At 35.7% G+C, this 26,044-nt stretch overlaps 1 protein-coding gene across 1 annotated transcript in view; it reads left to right on the top strand.

Annotated features, from left to right (window-relative positions):
• Positions 1-25,679, top strand: part of TBX20 (T-box transcription factor 20) — a 52,126-nt gene extending 26,447 nt beyond the window's left edge. The window contains exons 7-8 of the mRNA XM_017854977.1: positions 23,415-23,527; positions 25,287-25,679. Coding sequence (XP_017710466.1) covers positions 23,415-23,527; positions 25,287-25,627 — 454 coding nt within the window. The 3' untranslated portion in view covers positions 25,628-25,679. The remainder of the gene's footprint in view (positions 1-23,414; positions 23,528-25,286) is intronic.
• Positions 25,680-26,044: the final 365 nt, after the last annotated feature.

The following is a 26,044-nucleotide window of genomic DNA, read 5'->3' as shown; positions in this document are numbered from 1 at the left end:
CCTCAGCCTCCCGAGTAGCTGGGACTACAGGCGCCCGCCACCTCGCCCAGCTAGTTTTTTTTTGTATTTTTAGTAGAGACAGGGTTTCACCATGTTAGCCAGGATGGTCTTGATCTCCTGACCTCGTGATCCGCCCATCTCAGCCTCCCAAAGTGCTGGGATTACAGGCTTGAGCCACCGCGCCCGGCCATCCATTATATATTCTTTCAGATACTTTCTTATGCACATGTGAACATTTACTTCCTTTAAAGTTTATCTTGCCAACTATATTATTTTTAATTTTCCCCCTTAATATAAATAGATATATGTCTGCAGTACACTTTTTATTGGCTTTCTAATTTTCCATTATATGCTGTAATTTATTTGACTAATCCTATGCATTAGTTATTTAGGTTTCTGATTTTTTGCTGTTACAAATAGTGCCAGGAGGAAAACACGTATCTTTATACATCTTCTTAATTATTACCATAAGATAAATATCCACAAATTAAAATGCTGAGTCAAAGGATTTTTTTTTTATCATAGTATTATTTTAATTGTTTAAAATTTGGAAAAAGAACCCAAATATTCAATAATAGGAGAATGGTTTAATAAACTTCATAGCCATGCAATAGAGGTTTTAGAAATTGTGGTAAAATATATATAACATAAAATTGGCCATTTTAACCATTTTAAAGTGTACAATTCAGTGACATTAAGTACATTCATGATGTCGCGTAACCATCACTGCTATACGTTTCCAGAATGTTTTCATCATCCCAAATAGAAACTCTGTACCCATTAAAATAACTTCCAATTTACTGTCCCTTTGAGGCCCTGATAATCTGTATCCTACTTTCTGCATCTATGAATTTATCTAGTCTGGGTACCTCATATAAGTGGAAAGATGTATAGTCATGAGTCACTTAACAGGAGGGCTGCTTTCTGAGAAATGCATTGTTTAGAGATTTTGTCATTGTGAAAACGTCATAGAGTGTATTTACACAAACCCAGATGGTCAGCCTACTACACACGTAGGCTATTTGGTATGGCCTATTGATCCTAGACTACAAACCGTACTGTGTTGCATGTTACTGTACTGAATACTGCAGGCAGCTGTAATGCAAGGGTAGGTATTTATGAACCTAAACATTAAAAAGGCATAGTAAAAATACAGTGTAAAACATAAAAGTGGTATACCTGTATAGGACACTCACCATGAATGGAGCTTAAGGTCTGGAATTTGCTCTGGGTGAGTGGTCAGTGAATATGAAGGCCCAGGACATTGCTGTACACTACTGTAGACTTTATAAACACTGTACACTTAGGCTATACCAAATTTATAAAAGAATATTTTCTTTAAGAATAAATTAACCATAGCGCTTATTGCAACTGTTTTACTTTCTAAACTTTTAACTTTTTTTTAACTTTTGACTCTCCTTTAAGAGGTTAGCTTAAAACATACACATTGTACAACTGTACAAAACATTTTCATTTTCTTTATATCCTTATTCTGTAAGTTTTTTTTTTTTTTTTTTTTTTTACTTTTAAACATTTTTATTAAAACCTAAGACATAATCAGACACATCAGGCCTACCGTCGGTCAGGATTATCAATATCACTGTCTTACACCTCCGGATCTTCTGTCACTGAACATCTTCAGGGGCAATAACACACATCTCCTGTAATGATAATGCCTTCTTCTGGAATACCTGCCAGAGGATCTGCCTGAGACTGTTTCACAGTTAACTTTTTTTTTTTTTTTGATAAGTAGAAGGAGTACACCATGAAATAATGATAAAAATTATAGCATAGTACATATACAAACCAGTAACATCATTGTTATCACTATCAAGTATGATGTACTTTATACAAACACGTGAGTAACGTGTTATGCTGCTGCATTATGATGGCTGTGATGTCACTAGGTGATAGACATTTTTCAGCTCCATTCTGATGTTAGGGGACTGCTGTCATATATGTGGAATGTTGTGAGCTGAAGCATTGTTATGTGACACATGACTGTATGTGTTTTTAAGGCATTTTATGCATACTGCCAAGTTTCCTTCAGGAAAGGTTGTTCACAGCAGTTACCCATTCCTTTACGCCTTTGTCAGACGTGATCATCGTCTTTTCATCTTTGCCAGTTTCATAGGTGAACATTTGTATTTTCTCCTGGGAATTGGCCTGTTTATGTCCTTAGGTCTTTTTTTTTTTTGGATTGTTCACCTTGTTCTCTAAGTGAGCTATAAAAGCTACTTATGTATCAAGGCTATTAGTATTTTATTGTTCATGTATGTTGGAATCATTTTACCAGGTTGAAAATTAGCTTTTTATTTATGCTTTTGGTACCTAGATGGTTTTATCACCAATCTGTTGCTCTCGTTCTTTGATTTCTATCCTAGAAAACTTTTCTCACTCCAAAATAATAAAAACATTTACTATAGATTTTTTAATCACCTTACCGCTTTTAGTTTTCATTTAAACTTTTGACTTGTGTAGTATTTATTTTGTTGAACATTATAAAATAGACATATAACTTTATGTTTTTTACAAGTGGCCTGAATACTATTAATATGTATTTACTAATGTATTCATTTCCCACTTATTTTTCATTCTCCCTTTGTCATATGCTGTACCAAATTCTTATGCATATTAGTTCTTACAGTCTCTTTGTTGAGCTGCCAGTATCATATTGTTGTAATTTTTATAAATTGTAAATAGTTGATATTTAAATATCTGATATGGCAAATTCCAATCTTTGTTTACTTGTCATTTTAAAAGTTTCTTGATAGTCTTTGATCTTTGTGCTTCCAGTCTTTGAAATCTTTTTGTCAGGTTTTCTACATAAATGTTATGGGAATTTAGCTTAGACTTGTGTTAAATTTATATAATAACCTGGGAGGGAAAATTGGTATCTTAACAGTGATATCAGTATTCAAAGACACACATTCCTATTCTCATCTATGAATATGTAATATGTTTGTCCTCTTTCTGGAATCTCCTGTGCTATGTAGCAGTTTGCCATTTTCGAGTTCGTAAGTTCTGCACAGATGTTCTTAGGCACACATCTAGGCCTATGATACCTGCTCTGATACAATAGCTGCTGGCCACAGGTGGCTAGTGAGGATGTGAAATACACTGCTAAGTGTGGCAAACACACAAACAGGTTAGCTAACTACCAAAAGTCACTAAAATTTGAAGACTCAATATGAAAAAAATCATTTAAAAATATCAATTAGATATATTGTAATAATTTGGGTTATCGTGTTACATAAAATATATTTTTAATACTTTTTTTTAATGTGGCAGCGGGGCTTATCTAAACTTACATATGTGATTCACATTACATTTTTATTGGAAACCACTAGAGAGATTTTTTGGAGGTGTTTGCTTTTGTAAATAGAATTTTAAATTAGAAATCTGCCTAATTTAGTCTGCAAAAAGCTGTTGATTCCTATGTGTCTTTGGCATTCTGCCATTTTACTGAACTTAAAAAATCAGTTTTAATACATTTTCATTTTAGTCACTTGGTTTTCTAGTTAAATTGCTATATCATTTGCAAAAATTATGATTTCCTCTTTTCCTTTCTAATAGTTATACTGTAAAAAATATCTTTTTCTTGTTTTATTACACTGATTAAAATTTCTGGGACACCATTGAAAGATAATAATAGTTGGCATTTTTGTTTTGTTCTTGATTCATTATGTATGGTTTTTGGTGGCTGTTGGTTTCAGAAGAATATTCTTTATTATACCAAAGCAATAACTTTCATACCTAAGTTAATAACTTTTATCTTAACATTAATTGAATTTATGCTAAATGATCTTTTAACATCTATTGAGATTATTTCCTTTTTTAAAAATTTTGAATGACGTTATAATATATTCATATTGTCTATGTTGAACCATCCTTATATTCCTGCCTGGATTTTTATCTGTTTTCTTAAGTTACTGGATTTAAACTACTTATATTTCATTTAAGACCTTTTGTATCAGTCTCGAAACAATTATTTGATTTTGTACCTTCTCTTGTCAGTTTTTGGTATTGGTTTCTGCTAATTTGTTCAAATTAATTGAAATATTTTCCTTCCTTTTATTGTCAGAATCAGTTTGAATAGCAAAAAAATGATCATTTACCTGAAGATTTTATAAATCTTGTCCATAAATTCACCTGGGTGCAGTATTCTTTTGGGGAATACTATTTTAACAACTTTCTTAGTCTGTTCCATTGTTTATTGGTCAAATATGTGTTAATATCTGTCCCACGTAATTGTTTTTGTCTCAAGTTCTACTTTAATCTTATATGGCTACCCTTTTTAAATTTTTGCTTTCTTTTGTTTACCCTTTAATTTTTAAAAATCTGTAGGACTACAGCAATATTCTCTCTCTCATCAATATCCTGTCATTTTCATTAAGAAGAAAACAACCCTTTCTTGACCCCATTTGTCTTTTGAATTACTGACTTTCCCAGTTCTCCACTCCTTAAAGTTCCTCAGAAAAAGTTTTGTATGTTCTCTTTTCCCATTTTTTTCCTCCCTTTCTGTCTTCTACTCTGCCTCTGAGACATTCATCCCCACTACCCTCTAGTCCACCTTTGTCAAAGTCACCAGTGACCTCCTCATTGCTAAACCCAGTGGTCAGTTCTCAGACCTCATCTTCCTTGGCCTGTCAGCAGCCCTTGGCACAGTTGTTCATTCTCCCCTCTTTCCTTTCTGGCCTTCCTAGACCACTCAGTCTTCTGTTTTTATTTCCACTTCATTTACCATGCTTTCTGTACGTCCCTCATTCGCTCCTCCTCATCTTATTCATCTGTAAACACCATGTGTTCCAGACCTTAGTCCTTGTACTTCTCAGTCTACATCTGGTCTCTGGGTGCTGTGTCTTGGTTTTATGCCTTTAAGTACCATTATATGCTGATGACTCTTGAACTTACATTTCTGGTTCTGGTCTCTCCAGATTCAAATATCTGACTGGCTATTGCTTTTACTTTTCCCTGTCCCCCTAAAAGCACCTCAGATTTCATGTACCTATACCTGGCTGCCTAACCACACTCCTTCACACCACCTCTTCCCTTACTGTTCTCATCATAGCTGCTCATAACCTCATCCTTCCCAGTGTTCTGGCCAAAAAACTTGGAGTCATCTTTGACTCTTCTTTTTCTCATATTTTACACATCCAAACAATTAACCCATCTTGTCAACTAATCCTTCTAGTCCAGAGGAGTCCAACTACTTACTGTCTTCACTGCTACCACTCTGATCTAGGCCATTGTCCTTTCTTTCCTAGATTATTACATTAATATTCTAACTGATCTCTCTGCCTCCACTCTTAGCGGCCTTCATTCAATATTGGCCTTATTTTTATTCAATATAGCAATCAGAATAATCTTCCCAAAGAAAGGAAATTTGATCACATCGCTCATACTCAGAGCCCTCCAATTCCTCACCTTCTAATTTAGAGTACAATCTAAAGTCCAGACAAGGCCTCAGAGGTTCTGTAGAATCTACCCCACCTGTCCCAGTTACCTCTCTGAACTCTACTCTCCCCTGCTTGCTGGCTTCACCACACAGACCTGCTTACCCAAGGGTCTTTAACCTTCCTACTGGATTGTGCTGCCTATCTGAATGGTCAAAGCCTTTGCATTTTGTTTCCTAACCATATCCCCAGATCCCAGAATAGTGTCTGGCACACAGTGAGCACCCAAATATGTGTTGAGTGAGTGAATGTTGTGTCTTTATAAAAACAGCATACAGAGTAGCTGTATTTTTAAAGTCTTATCTAAGGGTCTTTATTTTCAATGGAAAAACTTAATCCAGCTTCAAGCATTATGATAACTGATGTGTTTGGTGGTGTTTCTTTGAACCGTTTCTGCTTTCTGTTTAATATAGCTATGGCTTTAGTTTTTATTTTTTTTCCTGTCTTTTGTTATATTTATCGAGTTTTTTTCCCCTTTATTATTAACAATAATGGCCAACACTCACATGTGCCATGTGTCAGACAACTGGGCTATACTAAACTCCCTCACTATACGTATATATATATACTATGTATATCATTTCAAAAAAATCATCTAACAAAGAAACTATTATTCGTATTTTGTAGATGAGATCATGAAAACTTCAAGATGCTAATAATTTATCCAAATTCACATGATTTGTGATAGCTGAACCTTAAACCCAGTTTAGTTCATCTGAAACCAAAATCTTTTCTCTAATGTTCACTGTATTTCTTTTTAATAATTACTGCCCTTAAATTCTAATAGGACATCATTGTAAAATTGGTATTTCTCAATTTTTTTTTTTTTTTGCCAAGAATTAAAGTATATGTTTTGTTATCCTATAAAATAGGATACTACTCCTCCCTCAGCCAGTAATTTTTGTTTAAATAATCTGGGACTTAAAATCAGATTTTTAGCCCTTGGTCTTTCTTATCATCTTTCTTAAATTATTTTCTTAATGAACATCAGGATTGTGATAGATTAGCCACAATTATTTTAAATTTACTTGCAGGCATATTCATTGTTTACTGCTCATTTCTTCTGTACTCTCTTCAATTATTGGAATTATGTTCTGACTTTATTGTCAGTTGTTGGTAAACATTGAGTGATTGGTTGAGGAATGATATAAGTGGGTCATCTTCTTTATGAGTTCTTGCATAACTGAGAGGCTGCATTGCCATTATGTATGAACCTGACTAGAGTCACAGTCCTTTTGTCTAGAACTCTTTCAACCTTCCTTTTAAGTATTGTTATCTAGTTTTGAAGTATTGTGGAATAAAAGATACCAAACCCATTGTCTTTCTTTGTTGGAAACTTACTTTTTTCTTCTCTGTCTGGATAAAATGTTTCTAGAACGTTTTCTCAATTTTTGAAATTCAGAAATTGTGTCAGTATCTGTTCAGTTGTCGTTTTTTTTATTAGTATTTAAATATAATTGAGACTTTTCAATTGAAAATTCAAGTCTTAATTGAGCTCAGGAGAATTTTCTTCTTTTCTTTTCCTTTTGATATTTCTTTTTTTCTTTTTTTTTTTTTTTTTTGCCAAGACTGAAAGTGTGTGTTTTGTTGTCCTATACAATAGGAAATAGAGATTTTTTTTGTACTTCTCCTCCCTCAACAAATAATTTTTGCTTCAATAATCTTGGACTTCGAATTTTATTCATTGGTCTTTCTTATCATCCTTTAGAAATTATCTTAATGTTAATGTAAACGTATGTTGCATCTCCTTAATCTATTCCCCATTTATCTTCTCTCTTTAGATTTTTACTCGGAATTTTGGGAGAACTTCTTATATCTTCTAATTTGCTGATTCTGTTTTCTGCAGCATCTAATATTCTGTCTTCTGTCTTTACTGAGTTCCTTTAAAATGTGAGAATTACTGTTGTGTTATTTCTAAGTGTAATTTTACATGCTCAGATTGTTTCCTTTACAAATGGCTAATAGCCCCTATTTTATTAATACAGGGTCTTCTTAAATCTTACTAAAATTTTAAAAGCACAAATTAGAGATTTTAAAATGTGGCCTTCTGTTTCTTGCAATAAGTCTGCTTCAGAAGAAGTCATTTGTTCTGCTCTGTTAATGACTTTTCTTCTTTTGAACTGTTGAATATTTTGTAATGTCCAATTATTTTTCTCTAGCTCATCTGTAGAATAGAATGTCTGTTTAATATTAGGAGCTGAAATTGATTCTCAGTAAAAGCCTGAGGCTGTTTGTTAGATCTTCCAGGTATAGACTGAAGAAGGGGCAATACATTTATTGTCATTTTACCAATGTGGAAATTCTGTTTAAGTTAGAGAGTTGTTTCAGATAGATAAGGAAGTCGTTTCTGAAAAAGGAGTGTTGACTTGCCATTGATGTGGCTACCCTCTCTGCCTCAGCAGCTAGAAACCAGCTGGGGCAGTGCTGGTTCCCTCACCCAGCACGGCAGCCTCATGTCCGCCTCCAGAGATGGCCATGGTGATGGTCCACACTGTTCAGTGTGCCAAATACACCATGTGCTGGCTGGGAGGGTTGCTGTGGGATTCCTTCCTCCTAGACTCCAGCTGTGTGGGAACCTGTTCACCAAAGAACTGCTCAAAGATCTGCTTTCATCTTTAACCCCATTCACTCCAAGTTGGGGTTTTGATGAAGTTCCAACAGAAGCCTTGTTTGTTTCCACCCCAGGTATCTTTCTTCCTTACATGCTGATGGATGGCATGCTGACTGGTGCTGCCCTTACTCCTTACTTGTGTGTGGCTGAAATATTGTAATATATACTTGGCACCCTCCCTCATTTCTTGAGTTTCTCTTGTTTTCTTGTTCATATTAGTAGGTCAGGGAATTAAATATAAAGGCTTATATCACCCTATTTGTCCAAAATTCATACTAAAAGTCTCTATAAAAGTGATTTTAAAACCACTTGCACTGAATAAAACTTTCAAACACACGAAGTTTGGACATAAGCCCAGTGGGATATGGCCCTTTTTGTTCAGAGCTCAAGTGTACTCTATTAGTTTAGGTGAGGAAGGAGACTTTAGGAAAGGAAGTTGCAAATCTAATATTCTGGGAATTTGTGGGAAGTTTTCTCTACGTCAGCATAATGAAGAAGTAAATATTTTGGCATAGCTGCTAAAGAAGTTCATGGTTTGTGAATAATTCCTGGGTCTTTCCTAATAATTTAGGGTGCTGGAAAGAAAGTGGTATTTGGTTCTAACACAGCTTTGGGTTGGGTTGTAGAATTTTCAAAGCATGTTTCCTTAGGAGCAGTGCAGGGTCAGTGGGGCACACATCTAATCAAGTAAACAGCCTAGAGCAGGGGTTGGCAAACTGCAGCCTGGCACCTGCTGGGTACAGCCCAAAGCTAAGAATGGGTTTTACCTCTTTAAATGGTTGGAAAAGTTTTTTAAAGTAATATTTCCTGACATGTGAAAATAATATGAAAGTAAATTTTATTGCTTATCAATACAGTTTTATTGGAACATGGTCTGTTTTTGTTTTGTTTTGTTTTGTTTTGTTTTGTTTTGTTTTGTTTTAGTATTATATGTGGCTGTTTTTGTGTTACGATGACAGTGTTGTATATATTTGACAGAGATCATATGACCTGTAAAACTTAACATATTTACTGTCTGACCCTTTACAGAAAAACATTTGCTGCCCCCTGCTCCCACTGACCCACAGTGTTCCCCTTGAGACCCACATTCTGTAAGAGGAGTCACAGAGCAGACTAGGCTTCTGAGATAGAGGAGGACAGTTGCATCACCTCTGCTTGGAGGGATAGGATCCAGGACTACGATGGTGCTTAGATGTATCCTAGTTCATCTGGGCTGTTATAACAAAAGACCATAAACAGGGTAGCTTATAAGCAACGTTTATTTCTTACAACTCTGGAGGCTGGAAAGTCTAAGAGCAAGGCACTGGCAGGTTTAGTGTCTGGTGAGGACATGCACTCTGCTTCATAAATGGTGCCTTCTTGGTAGAAAGGGCAAGTAAGCTTCCTCAGGCTCTTTCATAAGGGCACTAGTCTCATTCATGAGGGCTCCACCCTCTCATCCTAGTCACCTCCCAAAGGCCTGACCTCTCAGTATTGTCACATTGGTGATTAGGTTTCAACACGTGAATCTTCAGTGTTCAGACTGAACACTGTCTGTTCTAGTCTGAAATGTTCAGACTATAATAGATATCAGAACAAAGAGACAGAACTTGAATGAATTTTATTTCTGGAATATAGAGCAACATATTATAATATTACAATCCTGTAAAAATGGAAATAACTTTATATTTAATTATTAGTATGTGCTTTATTCTTTCTCACATATCAAATAAATAGTAAAACATTTTAAAATTATATACTAAAGCATACCCTGGTATTTTGATTTTAAACTTCCAGAATACAATTAATTAGTTTTCTAGGAAGTATTTATTTTGAAGTTAGAATGAAATTTAGGAGTTAATCTAGTTTATCCTTGTCATTATAACAGTGCACCAGTTAGGGCCGCAGGAGCTCAAGTGATTTGCCCAGTGCCACCCAAATAGTAGAAGACATGGGTCTAGAACTGTAGATTTTTTGCAATTAGTACTGGGATTTTTCAAAACAGCTGTTTTAAAATGTTTACTTTTGGCCGGGCGCGGTGGCTCAAGCCTGTAATCCCAGCACTTTGGGAGACCGAGACGGGTGGATCACGAGGTCAGGAGATCGAGACCATCCTGGCTAACACGGTGAAACCCCGCCTTTACTAAAAAATACAAAAAACTAGCCGGGCGACAAGGCGGGCGCCTGTAGTCCCAGCTACTTGGGAGGCTGAGACAGGAGAATGGCCTAAACCTGGGAGGCGGAGCTTGCAGTGAGCTGAGATCCGGCCACTGCACTCCAGCCTGGGTGGCAGAGCAAGACTCCGTCTCAAAATAAATAAATAAATAAAATGTTTACTTTTGTTTATATATTTACAGATTTATAAATCATTAAAACCATAGTAAATCTTCAAGATCATCTAATCCATCCCACCACATCTTTATTTTATAGAAGTTGCTTACTGTATGGAAGATACCAAAGCCCAGATATAGATAAAGAATCTGAATGCACAGCTTCTTGGGAAAGAAATAATTTTCTTTAAATCTTTAGCAAAGATAGACTTAGTATAAAAGTCTGCATGCATATAATGGAAGCAGATTTGTTTGGTAGCCAGATTAAAGTCTGCTTTTGGGCTGGGCGCAGTGGCTCACGCCTGTAGTCCCAGCACTTTGGGAGGCCTAGGTGGGTGGATCACCTGAGCTCGGGAGTTTGAGACCAGCCTGAACAACATGGAAAAACCCTGTCTCTACTAAGAATACAAAATTAACCGGGCATGGTAGTGCATGCCTGTAATCCCAGCTACTCGGGAGGCTGAGGCAGGAGAATCACTTGAACCGGGGAGGTGGTGGTTGCGGTGAGCCGAGATCGTGCCATTGCACTCCAGTCTGGGCAACAAGAGCAAAACTCCATCTCAATAAAGTCTGCTTTTAAATAAAATATGTTAATTTAATAAAATCAAAATCCGTTGGCAACAACAGCAAGAAAGAAGGAATGGTGTTAAACAGAACTGATTTAGTTTCAAATTATAGAAGGGGTCACCACAAAATTTTTTAGTTAGCAAGATGTGTTTCTGCACTTAAAATGCTACTCATTTATCCACAACTTTTTAGAGGAAGCATTTATTTTATAAAATGGTATGAACTGGAAGTGCCAGACCAATGAGTTTGATAGAGTTATTCACAATTAACTTATGGTTGTAAATTATCCCTTTTTTCTTGCTATGTCTTTCTTTCTATCTGTGTATTAAGAATATTTTTGCGTGCCTCACAGTTTACTGATGTTTTTTCTAAGCTGAATAATCTGTACTTTGTCAGACTTTTTATTTGGTTGTCACAGTCATACAACTTAGAAAACTAAGCATAATAGTTTTGGGATTTTCAGTGGTACAGTTTACTTAAGTTTCTAATGATTATACAGAACCCGAAATGTATATTACTGCAAAGAAAATCAATAAGATTAAGTCAAATAATTAGAAATAAACTAAAACCTAAAAGCTTTTCAAAGATTTAAGTTAGAGTCATTTTGTTTTCCAAAATGGATTGTATATTTCAGTTCTCAAATTAAAATTAATGATTTATAATACCTCCTAAATTGTATTATCTAAAGTTTTCATTTATTAAGTATTTTGTGGAAGTTATGAATATTGATACATTGTCTTCCAGTAATTTATAATATATCTGCATCAATCTTTAGAAAAATGTTGTGACAAGGAGTTATTTACAAAGTCTCAGTAAGATGTGATATAAAATGAACAAATTAATGACCAAAACAACTTTATATATTTTGTTTTTTACGAATTATATCTGATTTTAATGGATTTGACATTTTCTCCTTGAACACGGTTTTGCCAGGTCTGTATTTAGGAGAGAAATGTAAATTGAAATAACACTTAATATTAATTTCGTCTCCGGCATGTATAAGGAAGGAAGGTTTAAACAAAGCATGGCAAGTTATAGAGACTGGTAGTCTCAAGTTCATCTAAAATGATTATGATCATGTAAGCAGCTTCTGGAACATGTGATCTTGATGCTCAATAATAACAGTAAAGATAGTTTAATTCTGTTATCTATAAACATTTATTGGCACTTATGTGTCAGGTACCAATTAAGCTCTCCGTGTATTAATTCACTTAATCTTAGTAACTCTAAGAACTTGATCATATTGATATCCTTATTTTACAGATGAGAAAAGGGAGGCATGAAAAAGTGAAGTAATTTGCCCGTGAGCACACAGCTGGCAAGTAGCTGGGCAGGGTTCAAGACATGCAGACTTGCTCCAGCAAACATGCCCCTGACCACTTCACTAGGGCAGTGGTTCTCAGCAGCATCAGCAGCACCTGGAACATATTGAGAAGCACCTTCTCAGGCCACACCCCAGACCTACTGAGACAGAAACTCTAGGATGGGGCTTGACAATCTGTCCTTTGATGAACCCCCCCAGGTGCTTCTAGTTCTTAGACTAAAGTCTGAGAACACCAGCCTAGATTAAGAAAGTATTATTATTATTTTCAATTAAGGGCCAGCAGCATAGTAGTGGAGACAGACCTGAAAACATATAATTGCCATCAATCTAGTAATTGCAGTAAAAGAGGACTGTGTTAGGAACAGTGGTTTTGCAAAGGAGAATGTGAGGGGAAGGGAAAGTTTTGCTTTTTGAGCATTCAGAAATTTGCACTTTAGTTTCAAAGATAGAGGAAGGGCAACCAGTTTCAGTACTGATAAGAGTGCTGGTTTTGCTTGTCTAGAGTTTGAATAAACAGTCCAAATGACTTCAAATGGTTCTGAATGTTTTGGCAGAGCACGATAATCATTGTAGTGATCCTGTTTTGCCAATTTTCTGGCCGTGATTGCGTCTCTGACATGTGTACTGTTTCTGAAATTGATGGTTACAAAGTAGTCAGAGGAGATGTTTTAAAGATCAAATAAAGTAATGATGCACTTTTTTTTTTTTGCCTAGAAAAAATATTTAGCATTAGATGTTAGAAAGACTGACTTTCAGTAACTACCCATTTTATCTACCTATTAAATCCAAAGGTAAGTCTACTAAAACTACAGTCTGTTCCATTGGGATGTGACAGAACTAGCATTACAAGATACTGTCATAGCTTGTGATACCGAAATCACTTGACCTGTTTGGTGAGTCATCCTCACTTTTCAGGGTACAGCATTTTAGAAATTCTCACAGTGGGCTTCTAGGCTAAACAAATTCTTTGCACTTTTTGTTCTGCTGGAAACAGGGATTAGACATAAAGTAAACAACATGGCCTGACTTCTCTTTGTAACATCTTCGAAGAGATGGCCCTGATATGCACCACTGTTTTCAATCACTTAAAAGGCAATAATTCAATTATGCCGTCCTTTATATAAGAACTGCCATTGCTTTCAGTTCACTTCCAGGCCTGACACAAGTAAATCATTTCAATAAAATCCTTCTTTTCCCCTCCTAGAGACTAGCATAAGTAATGATACCAGTGATCTAGCCAGGGCAAAATGAATATAATGTTCTTATAGAAAAGCAAAATGTTTCACAATGTTTCACTGTATTACTTGGGAAATTATTTGTCTTGTGTGTGTTATGTGAAAGATATTTAAATGATCTTATTAAGTATGCTTTTTAGAGATGTAACTATTACACTCTTTTCTAAAAAAATATTAAGTGCATGAATTTAGTAGTTATATGCAATTTGTGGGAAGAGGAATACACCCTAGAAAAATACCATCCAGAATTTGGGCCCATGGACAGCAAATCCTTTATAAATGTACAAAAAAATACCTTCCAAGATGTTGCAACAAGTTCATTTGCATGTGAAAACAACCACCACCTAATTCTCTCCTATGTTCATGTAAAATTTTGTTAATATGACTTATGGTTCACACTTAAAGGACATCAGCTTGAATGTATGTTATAGTTGTCATTTTACTAGGGGTTGCGCAGCTCACTTGACTTTCTTCTTAATGACCTCAAAAGACAGTCACTCTCTAATATTGTAGTAAATTAAACCTTTGAGTAAATAATATCAGCTGTTTAGGCTGCTGGGATTCAACATTATCAGGTGTTTGTATATAAAGATTAAAATATATGGCAGCTGGTAAATTAATTACGGTCCATGTTATGCCAAATTATCCTCCCCATTAACTTTTGCTTTGAATATATTCACCAGTACCTCTCAGTGAATGATAAAATGTTTTCCCTTCAACAAGCCTAACTCATGGGATTCAATAAGTCTGTTCAAGGGGTATTTAAAAATAGGTTACACTTTTAAACAAGTGATAATGAACTCACTAAAGCCTAACATTTCTCTTTGATGTCAGATATAGTTTTATAATAGAACTGCAAGTAATATTCTAGTCAATTTCTCCACCGACTTTAGCATTCAGTCACTGAGAAAAATCATCTTGTTTGGACCACATTATTCTGAATTAGGATTATACAGACAGGTAGAATAAATCAGAAAAAATATAATCTAAGAGGATAAAATATTTTTACTTGTTTTAGATATACTTTTAAAGGCACTTATATTTACTGTCTTCTATGTGCCAGACACTATTTTAGGTAATTCAAATGCATTTTCTCATTTAATCCTTATAGTAATACTTCTTATTGTTATTCTGTTTTATTTTTATTTTCCATAGCACTATTATCAACATCTAATATACTGCATATTTTTCTTATTCTCTCCCCACTTTTCACCCCGACTCCCAGTTTTCCCTTTACCCTCATCACTCATTAGACAGGGATTTTTTTTTTTTTTTTTTTTTTTTGCTATCTCTTCAATTCCTTGTTCATAGCAGTGACTCAATACTTTTTTTTCAATGAATGAGTGGCCCTGTGAGGCAGATGTTATGCTCCCCAATTTGCAGGTGAAGAGAGGTTAAGAAAGTAACAAAGCCAGAATGTGAAAATAGTTGTAGATGATCCACTTACTCATCTATTCATTCATGCATTTGATAAGTGAAATTAAAGCCCATGATATTTCCAAAATATTGCACAGCTGACCATACATAAATTACATTGATTTAAAAATCAGCATAATTATATTTTTTAACCAACTCATAATGGGTTCCCAAAGTACCAATGTTAGACCAGCAGTTATTTTGTTTTTGTTCGTTGGTGGGTTATCACAGTCTCATTTTGTAATGTGAAATTAATTTTAAATAAATAATACATACATCAAAAATTGAAAAGTTATACAGGAGTATATGGTGAAAAGTATCCATCCACACATCTGTCTTCCATTTCTAAACTTGCCTGCTCATTGGAATCACCAGGGGGGAATGTTAACAATTACTGAAGCCTGTGTCCCACTCCCAAAGATTGTGATTTAATTGGTATGGAGTGTGGTGTCGGCTTTGGAATTTTTAGAAGTTTCCCTGGAAAGACATTGCTTTTAGTAAAGGTAAAGCTGCAAAGGCCGAATATACCCTGTTGCCTGAAACAACTAAGAAACATACAAAATATGCAAAACAATGCTTTTTATGATACTGGATATCAGGCAACAAAAGACAATAATCTCTGAGGGATGGGAAACAAATGAGGGCAGTGGGGGAGAATACAGGCAGAGTCCACCAGACTCCCTGAGTTGAGAGGTCGGAGCTGAGTTTGCAGAGACCAAGACAGTAAGAATTCATAGGACAGACAATAGGAGAGGTGAAAGCTACATGGAAAAAGCACTCAAAGATCTACAGAGGATCCTAAAGAACTCCGAAGATTTAGAGAGGATCCCTTTTGAGTGTTCAGCTGCGATTTGCTAAGGGAATCCATATGATGAAACTACCAGAGGCTGCAGGGAAGAGCACCTGAAAAGATTAGGGGGAAACAAACAGTACCTTGTGCTCACCCAGGGATAATGCCTGTTGTAATCAGTTGGACTGGAAAACCTTGTGATTTAGAAGGCATTTGTTAGAGTATTCAGAAGGGTTTTGCTTCAGTAGTGAAGAAAAATTAGCCCTCAACTAAATAGTGTTCCAGTCCTACTTAAAATATCTTGAAAGCAAACTCCCAAAGGATCAAATTATTTCCAGGTAACTTAACTATATCCCAAAAGAAACCTCAACACATGTCTTATATTTATGTCTTTATAAATAGAATAAAAAAAATTCAGTACTTGACAAAATTGGCAATGCCTAGTATCTAATTAAAGATTACCAGGAATGCAAAGATGCAGAAAAATATGACCTATAATGAAGAGATTATCCTTTGAAATTAAGTCAGAACTCACATAGATATCCTAATTAATAACAAAGACATTCAGACACTTTTTATGATTACATTCCATACATTCCAGAAATTAAGGAGAGATGTAGAAGATTTACCAAAAATCAAAGTCACAATTCTAAAGATGAAAATGGCAGTGTGTAAAATGAAAAATATACTAGATGGGATTATTGGCAGTTGAGAAATGGCAGATGAAAAGATTAGTGAACTTGAAAGACATAGTGATAGAAACTATCCAAAATGAAACACAAGGAGCAAAGATAAATTTTTAAAAATTGAAAGCACGTCAGTTGTGGGAAAATTTTAAGTGGCCTAATATCTGTGTAATTGGAGACCCTAAAGGTAGTTGGGAGGTGGGACAAAAAATATACCCCCCAAAAAAATCTAAAAATTTTTCAAATTTAATGACAATTGTAAACACAACCCAAAATAGCCCAACAAACCCAGGCTCAAAAAGCAAGAAGAAATAATACCAAATTATGTTATAGTCAAATTGCACAAAACTAGTGATATAAAGAAAATATTAAAAGAGCCAGAGAATGATAGACATATTACATAAGAGGAACAAAGATAAGGATGAGAACAGATTTCTCATCAGAAACAAAGTAAATGAGGAGACAGTGAAGCAACATTTTTAAAGAACAGGTGCTGTTTGACTAACAATGGGGTTATGGTTGGATAAACCCATCATAAATTGAAAATATCATAAGTCAAAAGTGTTTAAGTCCAGATATAACACCATCATAAGCCAAGGACTGTATTGAATGCCTACTGCTTTTGCACCATTGTGAAGCTGAAAATTTGTAAGCTGAACCATTGTAAGTTGGGGATCATCTGTACTGAAAGAGAAATCAACTCTGTTAACTAGAATTCTTTACCCAGCAAGAATATCTTTCAAGAAAACAAAAGCAAAATAAAGATTTTTTCAGACATACAAAAGGCAAAGAATTCACCACCAGCAAACTGCAGTACAGATATGTTAAAGGAAGTCCCTCAACCAGAAAGAAAATTATAGCAGATGTCAATCTGGACATAAGCAAAGGCATGAAGAGCACAGGAATAAGAACTACATGGATAAGTAGATTAATTTTTTATTATTAAATATTTTTAAAAGATAGTTAACCTTTTAAACAAATATGATAACAATTAGAATACAGTTTATGTAAAAAATAAAATGTTTGACAAGAATGGCACAATGGCTGTAAGGGAGAAATGGAAATATATTATTTTGAGGGTCTTATACTAACTTGAAAGGTTTAATATCACTTGAAGGCAGATTGTGACAACTTAAAGATACTGTAAATCCTAAGTCATTTACGAAAATAACAAAACAAAGTTATATCTAATAAACCAACAGAGGATATGAAACGAAATCATTTAAAGAAAACCCAAAAGAAAGCAAGAAAGAGGAAAGATAGAACAAAGAACAGATGGGACAAATAGAAAACAAATAGCCAGACTCCAACTTAACTATCTCAATAATCACATTCAATGTAAATGCACTAAATATCTCAGAAAGCAGAGATTGTTAGTTTGAATTAAAAAGTAAGACCTGATTATATGCTGCCTGTAACAAACGTGCTTTCTGTGTAAAGACGTAAGTTGAAAGTAAAGCAATGATAAAAAGTAGCATATTAACAATAATTTTGAAAAAATTAAGAGTTATTGTGTTAATATCAAAGTAGATTTCAGAGCAAAGAATGTTACTAGGTATAAAGTAGATAATTTAATACTAATAAAGGGCTCAATTCTTCAAGGTGATATACAGTCCTACATCTTTATGTCTGGCAGAAGTATAAGAAAAAGCAGACAAATATACAATCATAGTTGGAAATTTTAATATCCCTTTCTTAATAATTGATAGAGCAAGTAGAGAGAAAATGAGTAGAGACACAGAAGATCTGAACAGCAGTATCAACTAACTTGACCCAATTGATGTTTAGAAAATATTATCTAAAATTAGGCCAGGTGCAGTGGCTCGCGGCTGTAATCCCAGCACTTGGGGAGGCTGAGGCAGGCAGATCACGAGGTCAGGAGATCAAGACCATCTTGGCTAACATGGTGAAACCCTGTCTCTACTAAAAATACAAAAAAATTAGCCAGGTGTGGTGACAGGCTCCTGTAGTCCCAGCTACTCGGGAGGCTGAGGCAGGAGAATGGCATGAACCCGGGAGGCAGAGCTTGCAGTGAGCCAAGATCGTGCCACTGCACTCCAGCTTGGGCGACAGAGCGACACTCCGTCTCAAAAAAAAAAAAGAAAATTTATCTAAAATTAGCAGAATATGCCTTCTTTGCAAGTATACACAGAATGTTTATAAAGATCATACACTCTACGCAAAAGAAGTCTCAATAAATTTAAAGGCATTCAAGTCATACAAAGTGTGCTCTCTGACCGTAATAGAATTATATTAGAAAAAATAACAGGAAGATATCTCGAAAGTCCTCAAATATTTGAAAGTCAAATAACACATGTCTAAACATCCCTTGCGGGAAGGAAGATATCAAGAGGGAAATTAGAAAATATTTTGAACTGAATAAAAATGAAAATACAACATATAAAAACTTGCAGGATTCTGCTGAAACATTACTTCCAGGAAATTTATAGTGCTACATCTCTACTTTAGAAATGAAAAGTCCTAAATCAATAACCTCATCTTCCATCTCAAGAAACTAGGACAAGAGTGAATGAAACCCAAAGCAAGTAGAAAAAAGAAAATAATATCAGAGTAGAAATGGATGGACTAGAAAACAGGGAAGCAGTAGAGAAAATCCATGAAACAAAAGCAGAGATTAATAAAATTGACCGTTTGCTGGCGAAACTGACCAAGAAAATAAGGAAAGAATATATAAATTACCATAATCAAGAATGAAAGGAGTAATATCACTACAGATTCTACAGGTATTAAAAGGAAAGATAATAAAGGAATATTGTGAACATGTACGCTTAAAATTTTAACAATTTAAACAAAATGGACAAATTTCTTGTAGACAGAATCTACCAAAGCTCATTCAAGAAAAAACAGATACTCTGATGATTTTGAATTTGTAGTTAAAAACCTTTTACAAAGAAAACTCTATGTCCACATGGTTTCACTAGTGAATGATACCAAACATTTAAGGAAGAAATAATGACAATTCTACCCGAAATCTTCTAGAAAATTGAAGAGGAGGGAAGAGTTTTAACTAATTCTATGAGACTAGCCTTATCTTGATACTAAAACTAAAGAAAGATCAATGTTCTTCATGAATATACATGGAAAAATTCTGAAGAGAATTTTAGGAAATTGAATTTAAAAAACGATAATATATGACATAAATAACTAGGGCCTAATTCAGGAATGCAAGGTCGATTTAACAGTTGAAATTCAATGGATGTAATGATCATACTGACAAACTAAAAACTATATGATTATCTCAGCAGACACAGAAAAAGCGTTTAACAAAATTCAACCTCAATTCTTGAAAACTCTCAGCAAACTAGGAATAGAAGAGAACCTTTAGTCTGGTAAAGGTTATTTTTGACCTTTAAAATTGAATGCTTTCTGTAAGATAAAGAATAAGTCCATTCTTTTTTTTTTTTTGAGACGGAATTTCTCTCTTGTTGCCCAGGCTGAAGTGCAATGGCTCGATCTTGGCTCACCGCAACCTCCAACTCCCGAGTTCAAGTTATACAAATGTTGATATGGTCAACATTTAATTTTAGCTATTGTAATATGCATATGCTGGTATTCCATCATACTTTTAATTGTGTTCCCCCAATGACTATAATGTTGAACATCTTTTTCTGTGCTTATTTGCTTCCATATCTCTAGCTGTTAATATTCTGTTCATTTAAAAAATCAGGTTGTTTTCTGAGTTTTGAGATTTCTTTTTCTATTCTGGCCACTGGTGTTTATAGAATATATGATTTGCAAATATTTTCTTCTAGGCTGTGGCTTGTCTTTTCTCTTTCCTAAACAGTTTCTTTCTAAAAGCAGAGTTTTTAATTTTGATGAAGTGCAATTTATCCATTTATAATTCTATGGATCATGCTTTTGGTGCCATATTTTAAGATCTTTGCCTAACCCAAGACCACAAAAGTTTTCTCCTAATTTTTTTCTGAAAGTGTTATAGTGTGAGGTTTTATGTTTGTGTCTATGATTCATCTTGAGTTAATTTTATATATGAATGAGTTATCAATTGTTCATTTTTGTGCTTATGAATATCCCATTATTTCAACATTACTTGTTGAGAAGACTGTCCCTTCTCCATCACATACATGTGGGTCTGCTCTTGGACTCTCTACTCTATTGATGTGTTTGTGGAACTTGACACCAAAACTATACTGTCTCGATTATCCTAGCTGAATAAAAGTATTAGTACTTTTGACATTAGAATTAGTACTCTATCTTTTTTTTCAAAGTTGTTTTGGCTATTCTAGTTCTTTGCACTTCCATATGAAATTTAATATTACTTTGTCAATCTCTACAAAGAAGACTCCTGTGAGTTTGATCAGGATTATTTTAGATCTACATATCAATTTGTGCATAACTGACATCTTAATATTGCATCCTTCAAATTATGAACCAGTATATCCTTCCATTTCATTAGGTCTTCTTTAATTTCTCCCAGCAATGTTTTTGTAGTTTTAAGTATATACATCTTGCATATCCTTTGCCAGATTTACCCCTACTTTGTATTATAGTAAATACTGCTTTTTAACTTCAATTTCTGATATTCATTTATAATAGATAGAAATACAATTTATCTTTTATATTGATCTCGTATTCTGTGAACTTGCCAAACACTTATTTGTTCTAGTGGGTTTTGGAGATTTGGGGCTTTTGTATAGATAATCATGATGCCTGTACACAAAGATAGTTTTACTTCTGTCTTTCCAATCACAATGACTTTGATTTTTCCTGACTTATTGCAATGGCTACACCTACCTGTACAATGTTGAATTAGCAGTGGTAAGAATGGGCTGGGCACAGTGGCTCACGCCTGTAATCCCAACACTTTGGGAGACCAAGGCAGGCGGATCACCTGAGGTCAGGAGTTCAAGACCAGCCTGACCAGAAATTATATTAGTGGTTTCCTTGGAAAGGTTTGTTGTGATGGGGACCATGGAGCATAGGAGCCTGAGGAAGCTTTCGTAAGTGTTAGATATTTTCGTTATTTTACTTGTGGCAATGCTGTCACTGGTGCGTACATATGTCCAAACTGATCAAACTATACACTTTATTTTTATTTTATTTTTTTAAAATGGAGTTTCGCTCTTTTGTCCAGGCTGGAGTGAAGTGGCATGATCTCGACTCACTGCAACCTCTGCCTTCAGGTTCAAGCAATTCTCCTGCCTCAGCTTCCTGAGTAGCTGGGTTTATAGGTGCCCACCACCATGCCCAGCTGATTTTTGTATTTTTAATAGAGACAGGGTTTTGCCATGTTGGCCAGGCTGGTCTTGAACTCCTGACCTTGGGTGATCTGCCCGCCTGGGCCTGCCCAAGTGCTGGTATTACAGGTGTGAGCCACTGGCCCCGGCCCCGTACACTTTAAATATGTGCCACTTTCTGTATTTCAATCATATCTCAATATAGTTTTTTTTGTTTGTTTCAAGATCCCTAGTTAATTCAAACATACACACAAATTTGAGAATCACTACTCCAATCCTTCAGGTTCCTGGTTTCACCCTGCAGAGGCAACCTCTTCTAGGCAGTTTCTTGTTTTGGAAACTGGAACATTCTAGAAATCCTATGCACATGCAGGCATATGTGAACATACATATCCTGTGTTCTAACTTCACAAATGGTAGCATACTTTACATATCATTCTGCATTTTACTTTTTTCACTTACTGCATCTTGAAAATTACTCCATATCTGTACCTATGGAATGACCTCATTCTTTTTGACACCTATGTGTTAATGCTATGTTATTTTGACAATATAAGGTGGTGCTTTCTTCTTACTCTAAAACCATTTGAGAATAGAGATGTAACTTAAATAGTTGCAGAATTAATTTTCCTTTTAGGCATACCCTTAAGTCCTAGTAGTCATACTATATATTATAAAATGCCTTCATCTATGTGGGTATACAAGCTTTCTACAACACCAAATTTACTATGAATTAGGTAGTAATTTTTCACAGGTAAAGTTTGCATATTTATGTGAAATATTGACAAGTGTTAACATTTTAAAAAGTTATGACATTTTATTTGCTGTGCTTACCTCAATATGAAATGTGGTATTTTGTTTGTCCTTCCTTATTTAACATGTATAAGTCCTCTTTTGTCCTTTGGTGGTCAATTTGGCATTGGTCTTTGGGCCACAGCTGTTCCAGAAATGTGTGCCATGCAGACTAATCTGCTATCAGTATGCAGTTTTGGCAAACAAATTAGCTAAAATTGTACTGGCTTTTTGTTTTTTTAAAGCAGAAGGTCAAATTGTCCAATGCCAAAATAATTTTTTATTTTTTAAAGTTAACCTCACTCTTTGGTTGATAGACTATGTTACAGGAGGAAGACCATCTACAAGACAATGTACCAATTTACCTAGAGGCTAAAACTCCTAATTGGCCATTTGTGTTTTCTTCATGGGTTTTTTGTAATTTTCAGTCTTACAGCAACAAGGATCTTTAGTGTTCATTATCCAAACTATCCATATTTTACTATAATCTATGAATTTGTTTGATTTCTTGGTGAGTATTCGAGTCTTTTGATGACTAATGATAATTTGAACTTTTTGCCAACATTTCATCGGTTATTGGATCAGTGCAATTTGTATCAACTGAGTATTTGTTTTGTATTTGTTAGCTCATGAAGTCAGTAAGAAGAGTCATTGCAGCTCCTTGTAGTAAATTCATTCACTCATTATTTTTCACATCATGGAATTCCATATTCCTGTGGTCAGGTTTCATAGCTCCTGTTCACCCCTTTGTCCTTCATTTTAAAGTATTTCAGGGGATTGTCCATGTCCTAGTCAGTCATGTTTCCTTGCAGTCATACACCTGAGGTCATGTCTCTGAGGAGTCACTGTACAGTAGAATAAATGTACATGTTTTGAATTTCATCTTTCTGTGCAGTGGTTGCTTTTTGGCTGAGAAAATGGGTTTACTGATTAGTGAGTTACCTCTAAGACCTCTTTCTATCTCTGAGTCCTTTACATTTTAGTTAACCTGTGATGTGTCACTCTAACCTAGGGAAAGTGTGGAGAGCCTGATTCAAAAGCATTCCTATGCGCGCTCACCCATCCGTACCTACGGAGGAGAAGAAGATGTCTTGGGGGATGAGAGTCAGACAACCCCAAATCGAGGTAAGGTAGCTTCCAAGGCCATGGAATTGCTGGGAGCCAGAGCACCTAAAGGAGAATGGGGGCAGGTCGTTGATGACACGGCCAGTCCTCAGAGTACATGATGCCCGGAAAGGATTTCAGGAGCCTCCCTGGGAAGGAAGAGCCCCTACACTGATTCTCACACATCTCATTATTTTGCCTTTGAATCATAGGCGATGATGCTGCCTGCAGGTTTCCTGTGGTTTTTTTTAGTGAAAGAAACTGAGCCTTTGAGTCAGGGATCAGGAGTTACTTGTCCATGATTTAGTACATAAGAGCTGTTGAACTTTGGGGGCAGTCTCCAAGTCCTTCTGAACCTCAGTTTCATAATCTGAAAATCAGGGAATATATCTCTTCCATCAGTCCCCAAGTCCTTCTGAACCTCAGTTTCATAATCTGAAAATCAGGGAATATATCTGTTCCATCTATGTCAGGAATAATTTGTTAGAATCAAATACCAAAATAGAAAACACTTTTAAAAGAGGATTTTCCTAATGAAGGATATTACATAGAGGCAGTGGCTCCAATGTTGACAGCAGGAAGTGAACAAAGTTTCTCTGTTCCCAAGGCTTAGAGAGCAGCCCTCTGCATCTGGGAAGAGAGTCCAGAGAAAAGAGCTCAGAGGTGCTCCATTCTGGGAACAGGGAAGTTCGTGTGGGGAGAGAGTCCTCTGTCATTGTTTTATGTCCTTAATATGAAATTATATAATCTGTGAAAACATAGGACATTTCTTATTACTCAGTCCAAGTGAACCACTAGTATTACAGTTGACGTTTGAACAACACAGTGGTTGGGGAACCAACTCCTGTGTGGTCCAAAATGTGCATATAACTTTTGACTTCCTAAAACTTAACTACTAATAGCCTACCGTTGATCAGAAGCCCTACCTGTAACATTAACAGTCAATTCACACATATCCTGTGTGTTACATGTATTACATTCTGTATTCTAATAATAAATCAAGCTAGAGAAAAAGTTATTAAGAAAATCATAGAAAGGAAATATATTTACTATTCCTTAAGTGGAAGTAGATTACCATAAAGGTCTTCATCCTCATCTTCACACTGAGTTGGCAGAGGAGGAAGAAGAGGGTTGGTCTTGCTGTCTCGGAGGCTGTAGAGGCTGAAGAGGTGGAGGAGGTGAAAGTGAGGCAAGAGGGGTCAGGCACACTCAGTGTAAATTGTATTTAAAAATATCTGCATGTAAGTGGACCCGTGCAGTTCTAACCCCTGTTGTTCAAGGATCAACTGTGTACAGTCAGAAAATTCAGTGTCAACTGTATTCTACATTTCTGGCTGCTGTGGTAAGAAAACTTACTTTCTTAGGTTCTCACAACAGTTTTGGAAACCAGACAGCTTGGAAGAGATTTAATACATTCAGTCTTTCTTATGACATTACAGAGATCAGAACAGATATCAGGTATTTGCAGTTTCTTTTAAGAGAATCAGGTCATTAACTGCAGGCAGGGTATTAATGTTTTGGCCACTCTGTGGGAGTCTGCAGGCTATCCAATGAGTTGTCTTTTTCCATTTAGTAAATTCTCTATTCCATGCAGGTGTAAATATCATCTTCTTATCTAGAAAGGTAGATTTGCCTCATGACAGATCTCATGTGTGTTTGTCTTTCTAAATTACAGATGTATTAAATATTCTTAAACACAAATTGATCTTTACAGATAATTTAATTCTTGATCTGTACATTGACACAGTGTTTCCAGTCTAATGAGTGTTTTTCCTTACAGGGTCAGCCTTTACAACATCTGATAATTTGTCTCTCAGCTCCTGGGTATCATCTTCTTCCAGTTTTCCTGGGTTTCAGCACCCACAGTCCCTGACTGCTCTTGGCACCAGCACAGCATCCATAGCAACACCCATTCCTCACCCCATCCAGGGTTCTCTGCCACCATATAGCCGACTGGGAATGCCTCTAACCCCATCGGCCATTGCCAGCTCCATGCAAGGGAGTGGCCCCACATTCCCTTCATTCCACATGCCACGATACCATCACTATTTTCAGCAGGGGCCCTATGCTGCCATTCAAGGACTACGCCATTCCTCTGCTGTGATGACGCCATTTGTATGACTCTTCTAAAAATGGAGACCCAGAATGTGCAAATGGGTATGGAAATATAGGACAGGGCTGGGCGGGTGGGATGTGGGGTATTGGAGCAGGGGCTTTCCAGGAGACACAGGACCTATCAAAGAGGAGAGCTGGACTCACAATAAAACCTACCACTGAGGGAATGTACCACGGACCAGGATTCATCTGTAGTTGAGGGACAGCTCTTGGGTTCAGGAGAGAATCCATGTAAAGTTCTCAGCCAGCCTGAAAGTTTAATAATACAAGGCTGATGAATCTTAAAGTGCATTATTCCTCATGGTTAAAACGCTGTGTTGATGTGGTAATGTATAAAATCATTGTGTATAGGGTTTCTTTCTGCTTTTCACAGGATAAAAGAATCTTCAAAGAGGCCATACTATATAGCATACTGACCATCAT

The sequence above is a fragment of the Rhinopithecus bieti genome, unplaced genomic scaffold (assembly GCF_001698545.2).
Source record: "Rhinopithecus bieti isolate Rb0 unplaced genomic scaffold, ASM169854v2 scaffold_39971, whole genome shotgun sequence".
NCBI classification, from domain to species: domain Eukaryota; kingdom Metazoa; phylum Chordata; class Mammalia; order Primates; family Cercopithecidae; genus Rhinopithecus; species Rhinopithecus bieti.
The sequence above is the reverse complement of the archived record's forward strand: the minus strand, read 5'-3'. Positions and strand labels throughout refer to the sequence as shown.